Source organism: Arvicanthis niloticus, chromosome 23 (genome assembly GCF_011762505.2).
Source record: "Arvicanthis niloticus isolate mArvNil1 chromosome 23, mArvNil1.pat.X, whole genome shotgun sequence".
Taxonomy (NCBI): domain Eukaryota; kingdom Metazoa; phylum Chordata; class Mammalia; order Rodentia; family Muridae; genus Arvicanthis; species Arvicanthis niloticus.
The window spans coordinates 29718429-29740123 of record NC_133430.1 but is presented as its reverse complement, the minus strand read 5'-3'; the positions used below and the strand labels follow the sequence as shown (position 1 = coordinate 29740123).

The following is a 21695-nucleotide window of genomic DNA, read 5'->3' as shown; positions in this document are numbered from 1 at the left end:
TTGGGCTTAAGGGTAAAACTCAGTCTTAAGAGAGGGGGCCATGTCACAGACCAGCCAAACCCCACCAAGTCCTAGGTAGGACAGTGTAGCACAAAAAGCCTCTGTCATTTGCAGTGGTTGGGGTCAGCATGGCAGTTAGAGAGTAGAGCCATCTGTTAGTATCTGGGAGTAGCTTGAACTATATACACTTAGAGACACTTTTGTTGCCAGCTAAACTATACCCCCAGATTTTTTTTTTTTTTAAACACACAACACACACATTTACACAAAGGTAATCAGAATTTGTGAATATGGTGACTGCATGGTATTCCATGGGGACATGTTGTTTAAACATGTAATTCCAGTTACAGTGAAACACATCAGAGAACTTGGTAGAGAACCCCAATGGTACAGACCCACACTGGGCCAACTGCTCTTGAACTGAGGGATAGGGATGGCCTGGGGTGAGCCTAGGCCATCATGGTCATGCTAAGCCAGTTCCATAGAATGCAGATATGTTGCTGCTGACCTCTGGGCTGCCCAGAACCCAGTTTCCTGGGGGAAAGCAGTTGCTTTAGTCTCTGCTGCCCAGGTTTTCCCAAGCACATAGCCTGGTGCTATCTCATTTAGGCATATGACTAAACTGACTTTTCCCAAAAGCCCTAAAGAGACTGATGGACTAACTCCTCCTCCCCATCTGCCAGGACCTAGCATTTTTGACGGCTGCTGTGGAGGGCAGTGACAAAGGGAAGCAATTGTCATACCAAGGACTAAGACTGACCCAGATGCAGGTTGCCTGGCAACACTTAGTATTTGCCAAGGTAGGGTGGAGAACCAGCTGTCAAGACCTGGCAAGTGGAGCAGACAGGTCAACTCTTTGAGCCAGCTCAGGAGACAACTCTTTTCAATCCCTAGCCAGTGAGAACTTGTTAATGGGAAACAAAATGTCCAAGAATTTAGGTGTAATAACATGTAAGAAGTCACTTTCTTCTGGGCTCAGTAGGTCATAGGGACAGAAGGGCCAACCCCGCAGCAAGACACATAGAATTCAGTTTTCTGCCCCAGGCTGAACTGATCTGCACCACCACCAGGCTTTCTAGATGGCCCTTGTCTTCAACAATTAAAGGACAGGCAAGAGTGTACCAGGCTGTTGAGGGGAGGTGAGTACTGGGTCCCAGACAGCTCCTTCCTGGTAGAAGCCAGAGATGGGCCTTATGTCATGCCTTGGGAAAAGAGAAACTGCATCATGCATTACTTTACACACTAAAACCCAATTCTCCAATGAGTCACTACGTACCAGCATAGGAACTAGAAAGAAAAAGCAAGCAAAGCTGGTTGATAGTAGCCTTTCCTGGTCTCCAGCTAAAAGCTGTTTCTGAGCTTAACTCCCAGACGCTGCCCCATGATAGGTAACCTACAATGCTTGGCTCCCCTGTTTCTCTGGAAAGGCTATGTCTGAGAAGCATAGGCCAGCAAGAGATTAAGTGAAGATCCTAGATTCTGGGCTTGTCGCTGGGTCTCTGCTTCCTCTGCTGCAAGAGGCTATAGAGACATCCCTATTGCCTCCTAGCTATGCTGTTTCTTTCCCCTGAAGTGAGAGCGGGAAATCACTCAGTAGAATGTTTGCTATACAAGCATGAGGACCTGCATTGGATCCTTGGAACCAATGTAGAATTGAACATGGCTCATACTTGTAACCCCAGCAGTGGGGAGGCAGAGAGGTGGATTCCTGCAGCTCACTGGTCAGCCAGGCTGGATTGCTTTATGAGCTCATTGGCTTAGAAAACTCAAAAAAACCAAGCTGGATGGATCCTGAGGAATGACCAGTTAGTTGATCGATGATTGCCACATGTATGTACACGCGTGCGCGCGCACACACACAGAGAAGCTCAGCATGAACTGTTAACCAAAATTCTGAGTGTATGTTTGGTGACTGAGGCGAGGCACTGGGGGATCCTCCATGCAAGGAAAGAGCACTAGAACTCGAAGCTTGGAGCTTTCAGATACATCCCAGCCCACAGGGCCAGACATCCCACCTTTCTGGGGACAACCATTGGGTTCAGTCTCCTACCACAAGTGTCTGGCATTCAGCACGCTTTCCTTGCCATGGCATAAGCAATACAGACCTAAAAAGCCCTCACAAGTATTTCAACTTCCTTTCACTAAAGGATGCAAACTCAAAGGCAGAGGGATTAACTGATTTACCTAGAGAGAGACCTAAGTAATAGCAGTTAGGCCCAGCAAGGAAGAGAAGTGTTCCAACGACAGATGGGCCCCAGCTCAGCCCTGGCTCGACCGAGAGAGATGATCAGAAATAGATCCCAGCAAGAGGCATCTGCGACACACGTCATGCCTCACGGAGCTGCTGCTGCTTTGACCGGGAACACCCCACTTTCCATGCCAACCCGTCTGTAAAAGTCTACAGAGACACGAGGCAGCAGATGGAATTAGCAAAAAGCAGCTAAATTAGAGCCCTTCTTTTCTCACATGGGGACAGAGAAGGCAGCTGCACCCTGTGAAGGGCAGGGCAGGGCAGGGCAGGGGACTTCACTCAACCCCTGTTCCTCCCAAGCTTCCGAGCACAGGGAAGACAACGGAGACAGATGGCAAAAATGTCTGTTCTCCATTTAGATCCTGAGGCCCCACCCTCAGGACGAAAGCTCCTCAGACCCTTTCCCTGCCCACCACATTCTCCAGCTCTCTCTCAAACCCCATGCTTTTCAGAGTCCTAATAATAAGACCAACAATGTAGGGGGCATGATAAGCCTTTATTTGGAAAAAAAACATTGCCTGGTGCTGCCAGCTCCAGGGTGCAGTTTAAATGCCATTTAAACCCCCACACTTCATTTCTAAAACAGAAACAAAGAAGAAAACAAGGAAAAGATAAACCATCAAGCTCTGGCCCTCCACCTCCTTCAGCAGTTGAACCTGCATTTCCTGGCAGAGGGAACAATCACTGGCCCTTGTTCTGAGAACCAACAGGGACGGTTGTGGAACCATCTCAGGAGGTGCCCAGAGAGCTACCATGAAAAGTGGGCTGTGGACAGATGGGCCTGGGGCTCAGACAGGCAGATGTCCAGTACCCAGAAAACAAAACTTAAAAATAGACACACACAGGAAAAGAAGTCCCCCAGACCTGAGCATGGAAAGCTGAGAGTCAGCAGTGCAGCAGTAGCATTCCAGCCCGGTCTCTGGCTTTCAAATCAAGGGAAGGATGTAACTTCTGCTCCACCGTGCCTAACCAGCCTCAGTCAATTCCCTAGTCTCTGGGCCAGCAGATATTCTGAGTTAAAGCTATGTAGAGGCTCTGACCTAGGCTGCACCTCAGCAGTGAATAAGGCATGCAGGTGACACAGTTTGGGCTACAGTTCAATAGGTTAGGGGAGCCCATGTTTTGGAGGGGAAGGCAGAGCAAATGGGCAAGCACCACCACCTTGAGTTCTTAGACCTAATTTGCCCAAAGCCAGGCTTCTGTTGAGATGTTTTGGCCTGAGCTAAACAGCAGGCTTCTCCAGAGAGAAAATGGGAGGGGTGGGGGATGAGAAGAAGAAAACAAACTATCTTAGGTGCACAGAGGTCAGAGATCAAGCCCTCTGGGGCCCCAGTGCTGGCTAAGGCTGCTGTAGAACCTCCGGCTCTTTCTACTGGGACTCCAACTCTTACCCAGTTCTTCAGAGTCTGGTGAGACAACAGTTCTCTGAAGGTTCAGTCTCCTCATCCTTAAAATGCCTTAAAGCTTCCCAGCGCTGTGCTAGCTCAGTGAACCTCGCACGAGGCATCAACCCGCCTTCCTCAAGGAAATCAGTGAGGAGATCTGGGGTATAGGGTATTCCTGAGCTGCTGCTCCAGGCTGTGGGCCAATTTGTCTCCAAAAATAACAAGTGTGCCCAGGATGCCTAGATGACTGACAGGGAGAAAAGGGCCCCACACCTACTGCCTCCTAACGGCACCCAGCTACTATGTCATGCTCTTGCTTGTTGCCAGCCCAGCACCTCATGGTAGCACACGGACTAGGCAGAGGCTGTGCTGGGCAGTCCCACCCCAAGGGAACTCATGCTTCACACACACCTTGCATGTGCATGCCAGAGCCCAGAGGTCATGAAAGGAAGGGGAAGGTTGGGTCAGAGGGTGCCACCAAGAAGTGTCCTGAAACGAATAACCAATGAGATCAATAACTCCCGCAACCCTGGTCATTAAAAATCAATGGGGGGAGGGGGTGCTGGGTACATGGAAGAAAGAGGAATGCTCTCCACCTCTCCCCGGGCCACCTAGCATGTGGCACAGGATTAGGAAGAGGTTGGGGCAGGGCAGGGACCACAGGCCGAGAACATGGACAGGCCTGGAGAAAGTCAACCACGGGCAGGAGGGAACGAGGGAAGGGACGTAAGTTTCCACAGCACGGGGCATTTGCAGTCGTCGATCCAGTGAGCTCTTTCCCTGGGGGCCCTCATGGGGCAGCGACTTCCATGCCGAAGCTGGCAAGCAAGCAGAGATGGTCTGAAGAGTAGAAAGGGTTGGGTAAGCCATTGGCAGCCCAGAGAATCTCTTCAGAGAGGAGGGAGAGGCGGCCCAGGAGCTTGAGAGTTCCATCTCCATCCAGCCTGTGATCTGGGGCACAAAGCAGAAGCCAGTAGGTAGAGTAGCCACCAGCCATTCTGCATGGTAGAACTTTCACTTTAAATTAAATGGTCTACACACACAGGCACACGTATGCGCATGCATGCACGCGCGCGTGCACATACACACATACACACACACACACACACACACACACACACACACACACACACACCACCTGGTATTCTGACTAGAAGGCTCCCCTGTGATAACATCAGCGAATGAAGACAGGTACAGGGGCACAGGGATAAATGGGATACAGGTAGGTCCTGTGCCTAACATTACAAGGTTTCTGATTTTTTCAGGAGGTACAGAAATATAGATTCCTTATATAAAATGATTCTAAACATAGACAATTAATTCAAACAATGTAAAATAATAAGCAGACTAGGCGTGGGGCTAGTGAACTGCTCATCATGACTATTGGCAAGACAAAACAGGGTCTAACCGTATCAGTCCCCCACTTCTGCCCTTAGACAAGTCTAATTACGTCTAGTGCTGTACTTTTACCTCCGTGATGAAGACTCCCTGCCCCAGCCCTGACACTGCAGGAAAGAAGGACAAGTAAGGTAGGTGGCCTGCATGAAGAATGAGAACAAAGCTGATACCATGTCTGCTGCTTTCATGTTCAGGCTCCTGGACCCAAGCCAAGCCACCAAAATGCAACCTACCATCAACAATCCCCAGGCACCCTGGGGTGGCTTCTAGAAACCCCTGGCTCAATGGGCTTACCAGTTCTGTTCTCATTCTCACAGGATTCAGCTGAGAAAAAAATGTAATCCACTGTCATCCCAAGACCTAAGGGCATCGTGGTGACCTCTGGGCGGCCATGCTGGGGCAGGAAATGGGTATAGACCGAGGTCAGGTGGAGGCAGTGCTGGATGGTGCCTATTGTCCTACAAGGACAGAAGAAAGAAGTCAGCTAACAAAACACATCACATTTTCCACAGGCCGATTTCTCTGTGGGTTTCATGAAGATTTTTTAAAGGATAATCCCTAATGATGGGTTCAGATGCAGCTGACACCACATCTGTAATGCATAGCAGTGTTATTGATCCTGTAAGGGAGGTTCTTTGAGGCTGTGTAAGGTTGTGGAGATAAAGTCTGAGTTTCCATGGAGACCCCAGGTGTGGTACTTGGAATGAGAATGGCCCCCCATAGGCTCATGTTTGAATACTTGGTCCCCAGTTAGTAGAACTGTTTGAGAAGGATTAGGAGTTAGGAGGTGTAGCCTTCTCGGAGGTGGTGTGTAACTGAGGGTGGGTTTTGAGTTTCAAAAGCCCACAATAGGCCCATAGGCCTAGTCAAAGTCTCAGTCTCTGTCTCTGTCTCTGTCTCTGTCTCTGTCTCTGTCTCTCTCTCTCTCTCTCCCCCCTCTCTCTCCCTTCCCCCAATCTGTGTGTCTATGTCCGTGTCTATCTCTCTCTCTCTGTGTCTCCTCTCCTCCTTTCTTCTCTTTCCCTCTGTCCTCTGATCAAAATGTAAGCTCTCAGCTACCGCTCCACCACTATGCGTGCCTTCCTTCAACCATGTTCCCTGCCATGATGGCCATGAACTCACCCTCTGAAAGTGTAAGCAACCCCCAATTCAATGCTTCTTTTTAAATCTGCCTTGGCCGTGGTGTTTCATCTCAGCAACAGAACAGTAACTAAGACAGCAGGACAGTGGAGATGCCATGACTATGGTATGTCCACCAAGGAAAGCCAGATGTGTGAAGCAGAACTGGCCCCAGGGAGAATCAATGTGTGCTGCAGGCAGCAAGCTGGAGAAGTGGGGCTACTGAGTCTTTTGGAGTCCAGATGATTCTATCATGAGCCCCAGATGCCAATGTGGAGCTGCAGTTAGTGTTTTCCCTGTTGGGTCCTGGTTTTTTGGAAGGGGAGTGTTTACTCTGTGTCATTCTCTGTTGGAAATACATAATTTCTTCTGCTGTGTTGTTGTTGTTGTTTGGATTTTGTTTTGCTTCACCTTTGAGTTTTTTTGTTTTGTTTTTGTTGTTCTGAGACCATGCAGCTCTGACTGGCCTAGAATTCATTATGTAGAGCAGGCTGATTTTAAGTGCTTCAATTAAAGGTGTGTGCCTCCACATCCACTTCTTTTTACTATATAGAGGCTTGCTTACACTTAAGAGATTTCCTGAGTTTCAAGGAGACTCGTTATTTACACCTTTAAATAGTGTTAGAATTGTTAGACTGTGGGGACTTAGGAGGTTGGGCTGAATACATTTGCCTTATGCACCTGTCATGAACCTATGGGGACAGAGGGAACAAAGAGGTGGCTTAGAAGTGATGTAGTTCATTGTCCTGGTGACACGGGTGAGAGCTGCCATGGTTAATGCTGTCAACCTGACAGGATCTTAGAATCACCCCTGGATGTGCCTGTGAGGAATTATATAGACTGAGACAGGAAGACCAATGTGAACAGCACCCTTCCATGGGCAGAGACCTTGTCAGTCGCTATGACTTTGCCATCTGTATAATAAACCATTTCTCCCTTATGTGCTTTTATCAGAGTATTTTATCACAGCAACAGGAAAATCAATACATTATTCAGTTGCAGCAAATCCCTTCCCATACTAAGAGGCTGGCGATCTCAGCCTAGAGACAGACAGACGAATGCTGAGACCCTGATACTCCTTGTCCCTGTTGTCCATTCTCCTGATAAAGAACACCAGTGTCTCATATGTGGGCCAGCAAGTTTGCTGGGAGGCTTTCTCCCTCAAGGCAAGGCTACTCGGGCCTTTCACCGGCAAGCCCGTCACCTTGGCTTTTGCATGTATGTATCCCTCTATAAACTTATCATGGAAGACAGAGCTTAGCAAAAAGTATTCCCAGTCAGCCTCAGTACTGCCAGTGCTCTCTCATGCTCAGACCAAAACTGCAAACAAGTTTACCTGGGGAAGACAGGCTCAAGTTCAGATATCTCTTCCTCAAAGATACACTCGGCCCAACCAGCAGGTCGATCTGTAGGAAGCCAGAGAAAAAAGGGTTTTGTTTTCCATAGACAGTACAGCAGCAGAGTCAGAGCCGTTCACCTTTAGATCCTTCTCAGACCCTGGCTGCACTGCTCCTGAAGGTTGGAGGAGGGAAGGAAAGAGAAACAGTCGTGAGGGGAGATGAGCTGGAAAGCCGAGGTCCCTAACTCTGCACCTTTTACATAGCTCATACAGCCATGGTTCAAAGATCAAAATAAAGAAAATCAGTCAAGAGTCCCTCCCACTCACCCCCTGCCTTTCATTTTTCTTGTACAGGGAGAAGCAGTGTTATCAAATTCCTTACACTTTCCTCTAGAAATTTTCTATCACACACCATCCATTGTGTAGTACATATGTAGAAACACATGTTCATACACACGTCTATGTTGTATATGCATTCTTAAGGAAAAATACAAATGCCAACATCAGAAAAAACAAGTGATATTACTATAAATCTCACTATCCCAGTCCAGTTTCTATTGCTGTGACACACACCAGAATGAACAGCAACCTGTGGAAGGAAAGGGGCTTTGGCTTACATGCTCGATCACTGAGGGAAGTCAGGGCAGGGACTCAAGACAGGAACCTACAAGCAGGAACTGAAGCAGAGGCTGTGGAGGGATGCTGCTTACTGTAGCTCAGCCTGCTTTCTAGACAATCCAGGACCACCTGCCCAGGGGTAGCACCACCCACAATAGGCTGGGCCTACCCACACCAACTATTAACCAAGAAAATACACGCCCCCGCCCCCAGGCTTCCTACAGGATGGAGACTTTTTCTCAACTGAGGTTCCCAGGTCCCAGATGACCCTAGCTTTTCTTTAGGTGACAACTAACCGCACACTTGCTGATATTAATAAGATAACAAGGGTTAACACTGACAAATTCTTAGCAATCAAATTACTAAACTCAAGAATAGAAGAGGGCCTCAGCTGGGCCTCAGTGTAAAGTACAGAGCCCAGAACTTAAAAACAAAAAGAAAAGGGGGTGTGGGGGTGGTGAGTTAATTCATTATTCATAATATATAGGGAAAATCTATACGCTAACACTGTAAACTATACAAATAAATTACAGGGAGGTGGCACAGTGGGTAATGGTACTTACTACCAAGCCTGACAACCAGAGATCATCCCAGGAACCCACAGGGTAGAGAGAAGAGACTCCCACAAATTGTCTCTAACCTCCATATGCTTTATGACAGTGAAACTATCATAAAGATATGTAGAAAACCTGGTCTAGTTAGCACCAGGCCAGCTACAGCTACAGTGAAACCTTGACTCAAAAACGTAAACAAAGGGCACATGACTTTAATTCCAGCGAAGGAGATGGACCTAAGTTCAAGGCCAGCCTGTTCTACAGAGTGAGTTCCTAGACGAGGGCTACACAGAGAAACCCTGTCTCAAAACAAACAAAAAGTAAATAAATGAAAAAATTAAAAATATATAACTTACATAAAATGAAAAAACCTAGAGAGACACAAGCTAACACAAACTTAAGAAACAGCACATTTGATTGGGCCTTTAACAAATAAAGAGACTGAATCAGCAAGGAGATCGCAGACTTTGGTGGCTTCACTGGGGAACTCTACCAGACATTTCACTAAGAGTTCATCTAAATCCTGTTGTGGTTTTGGTTTGGCTTTGGTTTGGTTTAGGTTTCGAGACAGGGTTTCTCTGTGTAGCCCTGGCTGTCTTAGAACTCCCTCTATAGACAGATTGACCTGAAATTCAGAGATCAGCCCGCCTCTGCCTCCTGAGTGCTGGGATTAAAGGCGTGTGCCACTGCTGCCTAGCAGAATTCATATAAATCTTTTGCATTCAAATTTAGAGGTGATATTTTCCAGTTCGTTCTATGAACTGATTAATAGTGCCATTACTCTCATATATATAAGTATATCACAAAGAAAACTAAAGACTAACATCCCTTATGAATACAATAAAATCCAGAAAAATGCAATAAAATACAAATCCAGAAAACTATAAATATGATTGTATACTGAGATCACATGATATATCCCAACAACTTAAGCTAACAGACTAGATAAGAAAACAGGATACATCTTTTTGCTGCATCCAAGAAATACATCTTACCACTAAGAACAGTCATCAATCATCTCCAGGTAAAAGGATGGAAAAAAGTAATCCAAGTAAATTGACCCAAAAAGTAAGAAGTATATCTAACTTAGTATCAGACAAAGCTAATCAGAAGAGGTGGGAAAGGACAGAACACACTCATCAAAGGAAAAACCCACCAAGACTATATGCAGGTCTAGACATTTCTGCACAAACACACGGGCACCCAGGTTCATAAAAGAAACAGTAATACAACTGAAGTCACATACTGAACCTAATACCATGATCGTGGTTAACACCAATAACCCACTCCCAACAACAGACAGGTTATCCAAACAAAGATTAAACAGAAAAATGCTAGAGTTCAATAATATCATAAATCAAACGGACTAGCAGACATCTATAGACATTCTACCTAAACACTAAAGAATATACTTTCTCAGCAGCCCATGGAACTTTCTCCAAAATGGACCACATATTAAGGCAGAAATCAAGTCTCAACAGATATTTTAAAAATTGAAATAACACCCTGTGTCCTATCTCACCACTATGGACTACGCTGGATATCAACACAATAGAGACAGCAGACAGTATACAAACTCGCTACTCAATGAAAATTGGGTCAAAACAGAAATCATGAAGAAAATTTTAAACTTTTTACAATTGAATGAAAATGGAAACACAACATAACCAAACCTGTGGGACACAACAAAGGTGCGTCTAAGAGGCAAGCTCACAGCCTATGTTAAATAACCTGGAAAACCTCATATTAATTATTATACACAGTTGAAATCAATGAAATAGAAACAAACAAAAAAAGAATCAATGAAACAAAGAGTTGGGTTTTGAAAAAGGTCAACAGGACTGGCAAACGTGTAGCTAAATTAACTGAAAGACACAGATGAGATCCAAATTAATACTGGGTGTGATGATGCAAGCCTTTAGTCTTAGGATTGGGGAGGCAGAGGCAGGAGGTTCTCTTAGTTCAAGACCAGCCTGATCTACAGAGTAGGTTCCAGGATAGCCAGAGCTACACAGAGAAACCCTGTTTCAAAACACACACACACACACACACACACACACACACACACACACTACAAACACACAACACACACACACACTCCCTCTCTCTCTCTCCCTCCCTCTCTCCCTTTCTCTCTCTCTCTCTCTCTCTCTCTCTCTCTCTCTCTCTCTCTCTCTCTCTCTCTCTCTCTCTCTCTCACACACACACACACACACACTACACACACTCCAAATTAGTAGGAAATGGAAAGGAAGACATTCATGATAGCCAGCACTGAAGAATTCAGAGAATTATGAGGGCATACTTTTTAATTATATTCCAAATGAGAAAACCTAAAATCAATTACAAAAATACTTTTGAGACAGGGTTTCACTATGTAGCCCTGGCTGGCCTGGAACTCACAGAGCTCTGCCTAGCTCTGCTGGAATTAAAGATAAACACCATCACACCCACCAAATGTCTTGATATTTATGACCCCCCAAAGTAGGTCATAAGTAAATGAAATAAACAATTTAAACAGATACTGGTGAAATAGAAGCAGTAATTAAAAGTTTCCGAACCAAAATAAGCCCAGGGCCAGAAGAATTAGCACAGAATTCTACCAGACCTTCAAAGAAGAACACTAATATTCCTCAAGTTATTCTGCAAAATAGAAACTGAAGGAACATTGCCTAATTCTTTTTATGAAGCCACTATTACCTTGATACCAAAACCACAAAAGACCTAACAACAAAAAGAAAATTACAGACCACATCTCTTATGAAATACATGTAAAAGTTCTCCATAAAATACTTGCGAACTGAATTCAAGAACAATCAAAAAGATTATCCACCATGATTAGGTTGGGCTTCATCTCAAAGATGAAGGGGCAGCTCAACATATGTAGTTCAATAAATGTAATCCACCACATAAACAGGCTTAAAGGCAAACTCACATGTTCAACTTAGTAGGTGCAGAAAAGTCACCTGACAAAATCCAACATTTCTTTATGATAAAAGTGTGGGAGAGACAAGGGTACCAGGGTCACACCTCAACAGAATAAAGGCATTGTAGAGCAAGCTCCCAGCCAACGTTATCCTACATGGAAAGAAACCCAAAGCTTCATGACTAAAGCCAGGACCCACAATCCAGCTACGCCACTCACAGGCATCCACCCAAGGGACTCTGTCTTACTAAAGAGATACTTGCTTGTCCATGTTCACTGCTGCTCTATTTATAAAGCCAGAGACTACAAACAGTTCATCAGCTCATGAATATATAATGAAAATGAGTACATTTACACAATGGAACGTCACTGCGTATGTATTTAGAACAGTTTGTTTAAAAACTGAAACTTGTAAGTAAGGGGGTAGCCCTGGAAACAATGCTCCCGATGGGACCGGAGCGTCACTCAGCCCTCAGGGAGAAGCCTCTTCTTGCAGTGGACAGGGATTAACACAGAGATGTGCGGCGAGACAGTATGTAGAGAGTGAGAGACTTTGGAGCACAGTCCTAAATGGGGTGCTCTTCACCAAACCCTCCTCTCAAGGCTCCGCATCTATGAAGCGGAGACAGAAAGATTACAAGAGCCAGAGGTGGTGGGTGACTCCAAGGAAACACTGTCCTCCAGACTCAGCAGAACTGAGGTCCATGTGACCTCACAGCGGCTGTGACTGCACATCCAGGACCTACACAGGTCAAAAACCCCAGCACTGAGACAGGGAATGGACACAAAGTCCCACCCCTAACGGAGAAGCTATTTGCAACTGAAACCTGGTGGGAAGGGAAAATCAGTTTTCCCCAGTGGAGTGTCAGCCACATTCTAGGGCCCGTGCCCAGGCGTAGCCAGGCAACACAAAGGGGACTCCATGGGTTTTGTTCACTTTTTCTTTCATTTTGATCTTATAGGTTTTTTTTCTTTCTTTCTTTCTTTCTTTCTTTCTTTCTTTCTTTCTTTCTTTTTTTAAATTTGTTTTTTTGCCCTTTTTTAAAGAAAGGAACATGAAGTTGGTGGGTAGGAAGCTGAGGAAGATCTGGGAGGAGTTGGGGAAAAAGAAAGAATAAAATTATACTTTATAGTATGAAAAATATTTTAAAACGTCAAGAGTCCATGAATTACACATCTATAGCCCCTCGGGTTTTGACATGGGGAAGATGAATGGAAACTGACTGACTACCAATGTGTGTGAAAGTTCTTTGGGTGATGATAAAAATGTTCTACAATTAACATTCAGAATTTTTAGCTCAGGGACAGAGTTGCTTGCTTAGCAAACACAAGGCGCGCTCCCTAGGCTTGGTCCCCAGTAAGACGTGTGTCAGGGGACAAAAACAAACTGTTTTAAAATTATAGTGGAGATGGCTACACCAACTCTGAAATACACTAAGAGCCAGTGAACTTTATAGACAAGTATATTTTATAATGTATGAATTTCATCTAAATAAGTTGGGTTTTTTAAAAGATTTTGTTTATTTTATGTATGTGTTTATTTTATGTATGTATGGTGTTCAGACACACCAGAAGAGGACATCAGATCCCATCACAGATGGTTGTGAGCTACCATTTAGGTCGCTGGGAATTGAACTCGGGACCTCTGGAAGAGCAGTCAGTGCTCTTAACTGCTGAGCCATCTCTCGAGCCCCTAAATGAGTACTTTTAATTAAAAGGATAAAAAACTATTATAAACAACTTTGGCCAAAAATTGGTAAGTCAGATGAAAGGAAATCTGTATTTATTTTATATTTCTCCTATCATTTATTTTGTTGTTGTTCCTCCTACAAGTAGGGTCTTGTCCTCATTATATCTTTTAACAAAACAAGAATATTTAAATGAGACTATTGCTAATTGCAACATATTAATTTTATAGCTATCTACTTTCCAGGATTGTCTTAATTTTAATGCTATTGGTCTTAGTTGATTCTCTTGACCAATTACATAGAGGTATTGTTAACAAGAACCAGCCTAAACCTCTTTCCTTATGCTTTTATTTTCCACTTCTCTTTTTGTTGGTGGTTGTATTCCAACACAAATAACAGTAGGTGTTCCTATCCTGTCCCTCACTCTAACAGGCATGCCTCTGAAGCTTCTTTAGGCAAAATGCTGTTTGGGGAGCTGCAGTGGCTTTGCTTTGAGTGTTTGTTCTTCCAGTGCTGGATGTTGAATACTTCTGTTTTAAACAAAGCACCTTGTATTGCAGACTGTGAACCATAAATTAAAACTCTGCCTCATGAGTCAAACTGTGGTTAATAATGTGGTATTACTTGGAATGCCAACATTCTAACACTAAATCTTCGCCTTGAGTTGCTTAGTCACTACAATAGACAGGGCAAATTACAGCAGCCACAGGCTGTTCGTGCGTTTCTCTGTTTTTCTTGGTGGTGCTGGAGACTGGACCCACCAGAGTCCTGCGCATGCTGGGTGAACACTGTGCTTCTGAGCTACACCTCAGTCCTTTCTGCTTCCTGTCTTCTTCTCAGCAATACTGGGGTTGGGAGGAGGGTTGTTCTTTTGTTTGTTTGTTTTTGGTTTTTTTTTTTTTTTTTTTTGCTTTTTGTTTGTTTGTTTGGTTGGTTTGGTTTGTTTTTGAAGCAGGGTCTATCTTTATTAGCCCTGGCTGTCTTGGTACTTGTTAGGTAGACCAGGATGTCCTCAAAGTCATAGAGATCCTCTGCCTCTGCCTCCCAAGGGCTGGGATTAAAGATATATGCCACTACATCTGGCTTTTCAATAAAACTGTAAAGAATGTTTCCCGTAATACCTCCCATGCATGCAGTACTATGTACAAATAGTACTGCTCTGGTAGTTAAAACAGGACTCGTGCCTCACAGGCACTACAGTTGTCTCTACAAAGCTGCAACACCTCCCCCCTCCCCCAAGTAGCCAACCAAACAAGTACTCAGAAGGAAATCCTAGGTTAGATTATACATAAGGGGTGACCATTAAAGTCGGTGTCACAGACATGTTGGCATGCTTTGATATGTAGTTAAGACTGGAAAATTCTGGTATTAAACCAGAAATTGTATCTGTTTTAACATATTTAAACATTCTCTAGAAGACCATTTGCACTTTTCATTTCTGGTCTAAAGTGATACAAGCTTTTCAGATTTAGAGTCTCTAATGGGATTCCACAGCAGCCTGTTCAGCCCTGGGTGGAAGGCACTGAGCCAAGGAGCAGGGAACAGAATATGTGGTACACACGTGTGCTTACTCAGGTTCAATCTCAAATGTGAAAACATTACCATTATTTTGCACTGTTAGTGAATCATCCCCATTATAAACCTTTTTCTGACCCAAGATCTTGTTTTGTAGTTTAGGCTTGAATGGCCTGTTGTCTGCTCCCCCTCAGCCTCCTCAGCACTACCATGCCCAGTAGAACAGGACTACCTGGTTGTCAGTGTGGAGATTAAAGGCCTTGGTCTAATTTTGTTTGCAATTAAATGCAATCAGCATTGTTTTATGCTTCATTTAAGCACAGCATTCACATCTTAAGATAATCTTTTTTTTGGTTTTGGTTTTTTTTTTTTTTTTTTTTTGTTTTTCAAGGCAGGGTTTCTCTGTGTAGTCCTGGCTGTCCTGGAACCCCCTTTGTAGACCAGGCTGGCCTCGAACTCAGAAATCTGCCTGTCTCTGCCTCCCAAGTGCTGGGATTAAAGGCATGTGCCACCACTGCCAGGCTAAGATAATCTATCCTTAATATAGCTATCTATGTGGGGCTGATATTGCTTTACTTTGGGATTTTGTAATCTTTAAACTCTGAGCTGAGCTGCTGGCCTACCTGAGACATCCAGAGCATCTCCTCCAAGGTCCTGTGCCAAGCAAATGCTCCACTACTGAGCACGCCTCAGCTTTCCACTTCTATTCTGAGCTCCAGACTTTAGTTTTCACCTTCTGATGTCTTGTTATGTGCCTGAACCAACTTTATAAACACAAGTGTTTTGCTTCTCGCAGTGTTTTATAATCATTTCTTTTGTTTGAGAACTTCATATGTCCATATAAGGTGTGTGTGTGTGTGTGTGTGTGTGTGTGTGTGTGTGTGTGTTGATCAGGCCACCCAGCTGTCCCTCTCTTCCAATGCGCATGCAGCCCCATCACTAATCCCTCCCAGTTTGCTGAGTTCTTTTTTTAAAACCTATTGGGTCCACTTAGTGCTGCCACTATATGCCTGATTCTACCGCCATCTACTGGATCCTGGGCAGTCTCACAGAGGCCACATCCGGAAAGAAAACACTCTCCCTCTCCCAGTGCTTGCTATCAACTGCTAACAGCTCCCCAGCTAGGGACCATTCATCTTTCTATTCATGGAGAAATAATCATAATTTCCATATACTCCAATGCTTAGCTTTGAAGCACTCTTATTTATCTTTCTTTTCTAAAGCATGGCTACCTGCCTTCTGGTTTTCTATTTCTTTGTATATTTCACTATAGAGTCCATAGTATTGCCAGGCGGTGGTGGTGCACGCCTTTAATCCCAGCACTTGGGAGGCAGAGGCAGGTGGATTTCTGAGTTCGAGGCCAGCCTGGTCTACAGAGTGAGTTCCAGGACAGCCAGGACACAGAGAAACCCTGTCAAAAAAAAAAAAAAAAAAATTCCATAGTATTACTTTGAGCAAGGTCAGCTTTAAGTTAGCTACATTATTCTATGCCGGCTAGTTATCTGAAGTTTATATAAAGGAAACAATCTGCATATATTTCAAATAATAAGAACTTTGCTTTTTATATAGGGTTGTGCATGGAGCATTTCAATCTTCATTTCTCTAGAACCAGAGGGCACTGCAGCTCTGAAAGAACTGCCTTTGCTCCTTAGACACTTGAACAGGCTGTGTACTGAAAACATGGCTGATTCCCTGCATGAGTCTCCACACACTGCCTTTCAGGAGCAAAGCCGACTACAGGCTTTTCTATCACAATGTATGCATTCTACTCTGCTCGGGGTGAAAAAACAAGAGGTTTGTGGTCCCTCAAAAGGTGTGCCTCTCCTTGGGGAAACGCACAGCGCTGTTCAGTCTGACACCTATACAGCCCGTAGGTGAGACTTGCCATATTGCCCCAGGCACCGCTAGCCCATCTCCTCTTGCATCAGTTACAAACTCACTGTGCCTCACAGCTTCAGATATGGTTTTGGGAAAAAATGATGTTTGCCTCTGGCTTGCTTTCCTTGTCTTCCTTATTACTTCAAAGTAGTTTCAGAGACAAGAAGTTGAAGCCACCAAAGATACTCTGCATATCCAAACTGGAAGCTCTCCACAGGAGCAAGGTTTCCTTGTGATCAAGCCTTTCACCTCACAAATCTCAAAGCCCTGTGATACATGCACCTTCTCCCCTGCAAACACTAAACACATGCTTGAATCAGCAGCTAAGCCTAAAAACGTTAGTTGCTACTCAAACTCCCAGAGCTGGCAGGAACCCAGGGCTCTTGGTTTATGGTCCAGTGCTCCATCCAGTGCTTGGATGCAAAATACACATCCAAGCATGAACTCTGCTCACCTTCTTTCTTCTAAACTCATCAGAAGCTGGTCAAAAATTAGATTTAGAAGAGACTAGGAACAGGATGGAGAGATGGCTCAGTGGTTAGAAGCACTGGCTGCTTTTGAAGAGGACCCAGATCAGTTCCCAGTACCCACATTAGGCAGCTCACGGCCACCTGTAAACTCTAGCTCCAGAGGATCTGATGCCCTCTTCAGTCCTCTGCCTACACCTGTAGGCACATGGTATTTATTCATTCACACACATAAATAGACTAAGCTTTTGAAAGAGAAAGAGAGAGGCCTAGGAAACAAGAACTTATAAATGTCAGGGGTAAAGAAAGATAAGGGCCAAGAAAACAGAACTTATAAATGTCAGGAGTGAAGAAAGATAAAGGCCCAGAAAGCAGGTTTCCTGTTACCTGGCTTAGTGTCTGTCACTCCTTCCATGAGAACCAGTCCTACTGGTCGCTGACAAGCAAGGTCGCAGAAGCGGAATCGTAGTAGGAAGTCTCGGCCATATTTTAGTCTCTCTATAAACCAGGAAATGCCATATGGTAAAAGAAAGGAGTTCCATGTACCTAGAACGTTCTAGTGTAACAACACAGAGGAAATCTGACTCTGAGGACAGGGACATTGTTCCAACAGCTGCAACTGGAATTTGTCCATTTCACTTGGTGACATATGGAGCACAATGAGGACAACGGGGAACACGCTAAGAACATCAAGGAGATTACACTCTCTCTCATTATTAAGAACAAACTTTTGCTCCACATGAACAAGAAGACACAACAAATCAGCAATGTGATGTATGAGCCAAGCATGGTGGTGCTTTTAATCCCGGCACTGGGGAGGCAGAGGTGAGTGCTCTGAGATCGAAGCCAGCCTGGTCTACACGGTGGATTCCTGGAGCCAGCCTAGTCTACACGGTGGATTCCTGGACAGCTAGATCTATGTAGAGAGATCCTGCCTCAAAAGATAACAACAACAAAAAGAATGTGCTACGTGAACACTGAAGGATGGCTTGGCCAGAAAAGCACCAACTATTCTTGAAAAGTGCCAAAGTCTGGTTCCCAGCACCCACGTGACAGCCCACAACCATCTGTTAGTACGAGTGTCAAGGGACCTGGGGCCTCCTTCTAGCCTGTACAGCTACCAGGCACACACAGGGTGCACATACAAGCACCCAGGCAAAGAGACAAAACAAAAAACACAAAGAAGAAAAAGTGTGCTTACCTGATCTCTTGGGATGACAGGAGGTGACATATTGACAGCAATCAGTGATGCCCAGAGAGCTGGGCCACAGTGGGGCCTGCAGCTTCCTCTGATAAAGCTGATGAGAGAAGTCTTCCTGTCCAGAAACCTACCAAAAAAAAAAAAAAAAGAAAAAGAAAGAAAGAAAAGAAAAAGCCAGGTGGGCATGAGGAAGCCACGACAGAAAAAAGGAAATGACTTATGATTTGGGACATCTGAACAAATACAAACACACACAATCAGACAAGAGTGTACACATGAAATAAGCAAGCCACGTAAAAATCTCCAGGGAAGGCGACAATAGGGAACTAATTATAACTTTACTTTCTCACTAAGAACACATAAATGTCCTGTGATAGAGAACAGTGAACAGAGTGAGGACCAAGTCAAGGAAAACGGAACTATACAGCATGTGGTCCTGAGGTTCACCTCAGAAAAATGTACACAATGCTGCACAAGGGAGACCAACTCTCGGCAGGTCTTAACTGGTAACCCACACAGGTTGATCCTGTCATCCCCAACTTGGCATCTTCTAAATCAAAGTCAATTCCTTGAATCTGGTATTGGGAAAACACAGGGTAAAACCAAATGGGAGATGCAGCAAGCACTTTACCGTTTCTATGTCACCATCCTCTGCCAAAGTCATGAGCAGCCTGGGAATGGACAGAGCGTGTAGGGGAAACATCCAGCAATGTCAGTCATCTGCACATCTCCACGTGGGCAGCAAAATTCCCTTTATTTCATTTAACAGTAAATATATGAATGCCAACTATGTGCATGGCACTGGGATAGACTAGTGATAGACACCATTCCCCTGCCCTCAAAGGGCATAAACATTCAGTGTGCAATCCAAAGTAAGAGACTAACGACCCTCTCCTGTACAGATGTAGCAGATGTGCAGCTTGGTCATCATGCGGGTCCCCCGAACAACTGGAGCGGGGACTGTCCCTGAATCTGTTGCCTGCCTGTGGATCCTGTTCCTCTACCTGGGCCACTTTGTCTGGCCTCAGTGGGAGAGGAGGCACCTGGTTCTGCAGTTACCTGTTGTGCTGGGGGATGGGGGAGGCTCTCCCTTCTCAGAGAAGAGGGGGAAGTATGGGGAAGATCTGTGTGAAGGGGTACTGGGAGGAGGGGTGGGGCTGATATTGGAATGTAAAGTACATAAATAAATATTTTTAAAAGGAATTAATGGCCACTTAAAGGCTGTGACTTTGGACAAGTCATTTAGTCTTCTTTAAGTTAATATTATTTACTAAGAACATTAATACCATATACAATTAAAAACCTTACACGAATAATAACCATTAGCAATTACTGACTGTTCCCTTTGAACAAGGCACTAAAAACCCTCACATGCATTATTTCATATGATCCTAAGGTATCCACCATTGGTCCCACTAGACCCTCAGCATACAGATGAAGCAGAGGGGGCCTGAGAAAGTTCCATAAGTGGCCAAAAGATGACAGATCAGGGATTTGAAATCAAGGCTGTCTGGTTTCAAAACAAGTGTTCTCACAGCCCATCCTTAACAGCGCCTGCCTGTCATTTGGTAGGCACTCAGCAAATTCTCCTGCCCCTGAGCTCCTTGTAGACAGGTCCTTTAGAGCAGGCTAACAACCTGTTCTAGGACATCACCAGCACTTAGTAACCTCACTGAAATAAAAGCCCAAGTACTCAATAATGGTTCAGTCATTTTGTGTCCCTGCTCCATTGTGTTTTGCCAAAAATTAAACAATAATGTGGATCAGAAGAAACAAAACAGGAACAAAGAGATTAAGTGGCAGGAGCTAGAGTCGACACAAGCTAATAAACTATGAGCTATCTATCTATGCTACCAATGTTTGGCAGCTATAAGAAATTAAATTCAAATGTAAATTATTGACAAACAAAAACAGTGCTGTGCTGTATTTTTAAGGCACATAGGTAGATTTATATATCTCCTGTTGTGGTGATTACAGCATGGTATCAGAAGCCAGGCTGCCTGGCTACAGTTCTTGGCCCCACCCCCCACTAACTGTAATGACCTAATCAAAATTATTTAGCATCTCTCTGCCTTAGTGTCTTGGGATAGTATTTGGCAGCAAAAATACCACTGTAACTGCACAGAGAATGACTTGAGAGAAGTGCTGTACACTCAGAAGAGTCATCAGGTCACTTTGGGTGGGACCACAGGGTGATAATAAAAGGGTATTTTCTCTTATTTTGTCTTAATTGTTAAATAACTCATAGGAATTGCCCGCAAATTAAACCATGCTGAAAATGGGAAGATGTTCAGTGTACCAGAGGTACTCATGTGCTGTTCATCTCCAGGAGCTGACACAGCCATCCAGCAGCAGCAGCAACAGGAGGGAGGTAAACAGTGCCCCACCACACAAGCAGCACTTGATGCCAATGCCCAGCCCTCTCCCGAGCCCATGCTTCCACCCCACCGTGGCTGTCCCACTTCACCTTCCAGGCTGGCATCCCATTGTACTGGAGCTCGCCATCCCTGATGAAGTTGTAGAGAGGTGAGTCAGGGACAGAATTCAGGTCCCCACACAAGATGATAGGACAGTGGCTACCATCTGACAACCTGGCCACCTTGTCCACCTCAGCCAGAAGAATGGCCATCTGGGCCAGCTTGACATCACCCCGACGTGGGTTGTACAGGACATGGGTATTTGCCACACACAGGGGAGCCACTGAGACTTGCCCCAGACCTTCGGGCACTAGTGGCTGCAGCAGCAACACTAAGCCCACATTGTCCCGATTGAGGAGCTCCAACCCAGGCCGGAAGTACTCCACAGGGCTGGCACAGAGCAGACGGAACCTGGTGGGCTTGTAGCACACAGCGCAGCCATCTGTTTTACACCCAGTCCTCCTCTTGTAAAAACAGGTGAAGCCTGTAAGGAAATACCACCACAGAGATGGGTCAGAGTCAGGGAAGCCTGAATCCCTTCCAACCCCTGCAGCAAGCACAAAGGGCCTGAGTCTAAGGCACCAATCCTGGGAAGCCATGAGAGAGGCCTCGCCACCTCTGTGGTCCTGCAGAGATTCCCTTACAACTATAGCCAGAGCCTGAGGGATGAGAAGGGGAAGAAGGGGAAACAGGACAAGCAACAAACAGGAAAGAACAGAGGGGTCCTGTAACCCAGTAGGCTCCCTAGTGGCTTCCCCAGTCCCTGGTCCCTTAGATCTAGAGTCAGGTAAGTAGAAGTCCTGGCTCCACAACCTACTAGTTTTGTAGTTTGGGGGGTTGGGGCAAGTCACAACAACTTTTGGAACCGGTTTCTCATCTGTAGAATGGGATCAATAACATGCAGCCTCATGGAGTTCATGGAGTTGGTTACTTCAAAGG

The 21695-nt window shown here is 45.0% G+C and overlaps 1 protein-coding gene across 4 annotated transcripts in view; it reads right to left on the bottom strand.

Annotated features, from left to right (window-relative positions):
• Positions 1-2728: 2728 nt before the first annotated feature.
• Positions 2729-21695, bottom strand: part of Angel1 (angel homolog 1) — a 36264-nt gene continuing 17297 nt past the window's right edge. For all 4 annotated transcript variants that reach the window (XM_076921587.1, XM_076921588.1, XM_076921590.1 and 1 more), the window contains 6 exons: positions 20807-21240; positions 18340-18466; positions 17526-17636; positions 7490-7559; positions 5329-5492; positions 2729-4587 (listed from right to left, as the gene is read on the bottom strand). In XM_076921587.1, the coding sequence (XP_076777702.1) occupies positions 4427-4587; positions 5329-5492; positions 7490-7559; positions 17526-17636; positions 18340-18466; positions 20807-21240 (1067 nt within the window). In that variant the 3' untranslated portion in view covers positions 2729-4426. The remainder of the gene's footprint in view (positions 4588-5328; positions 5493-7489; positions 7560-17525; positions 17637-18339; positions 18467-20806; positions 21241-21695) is intronic.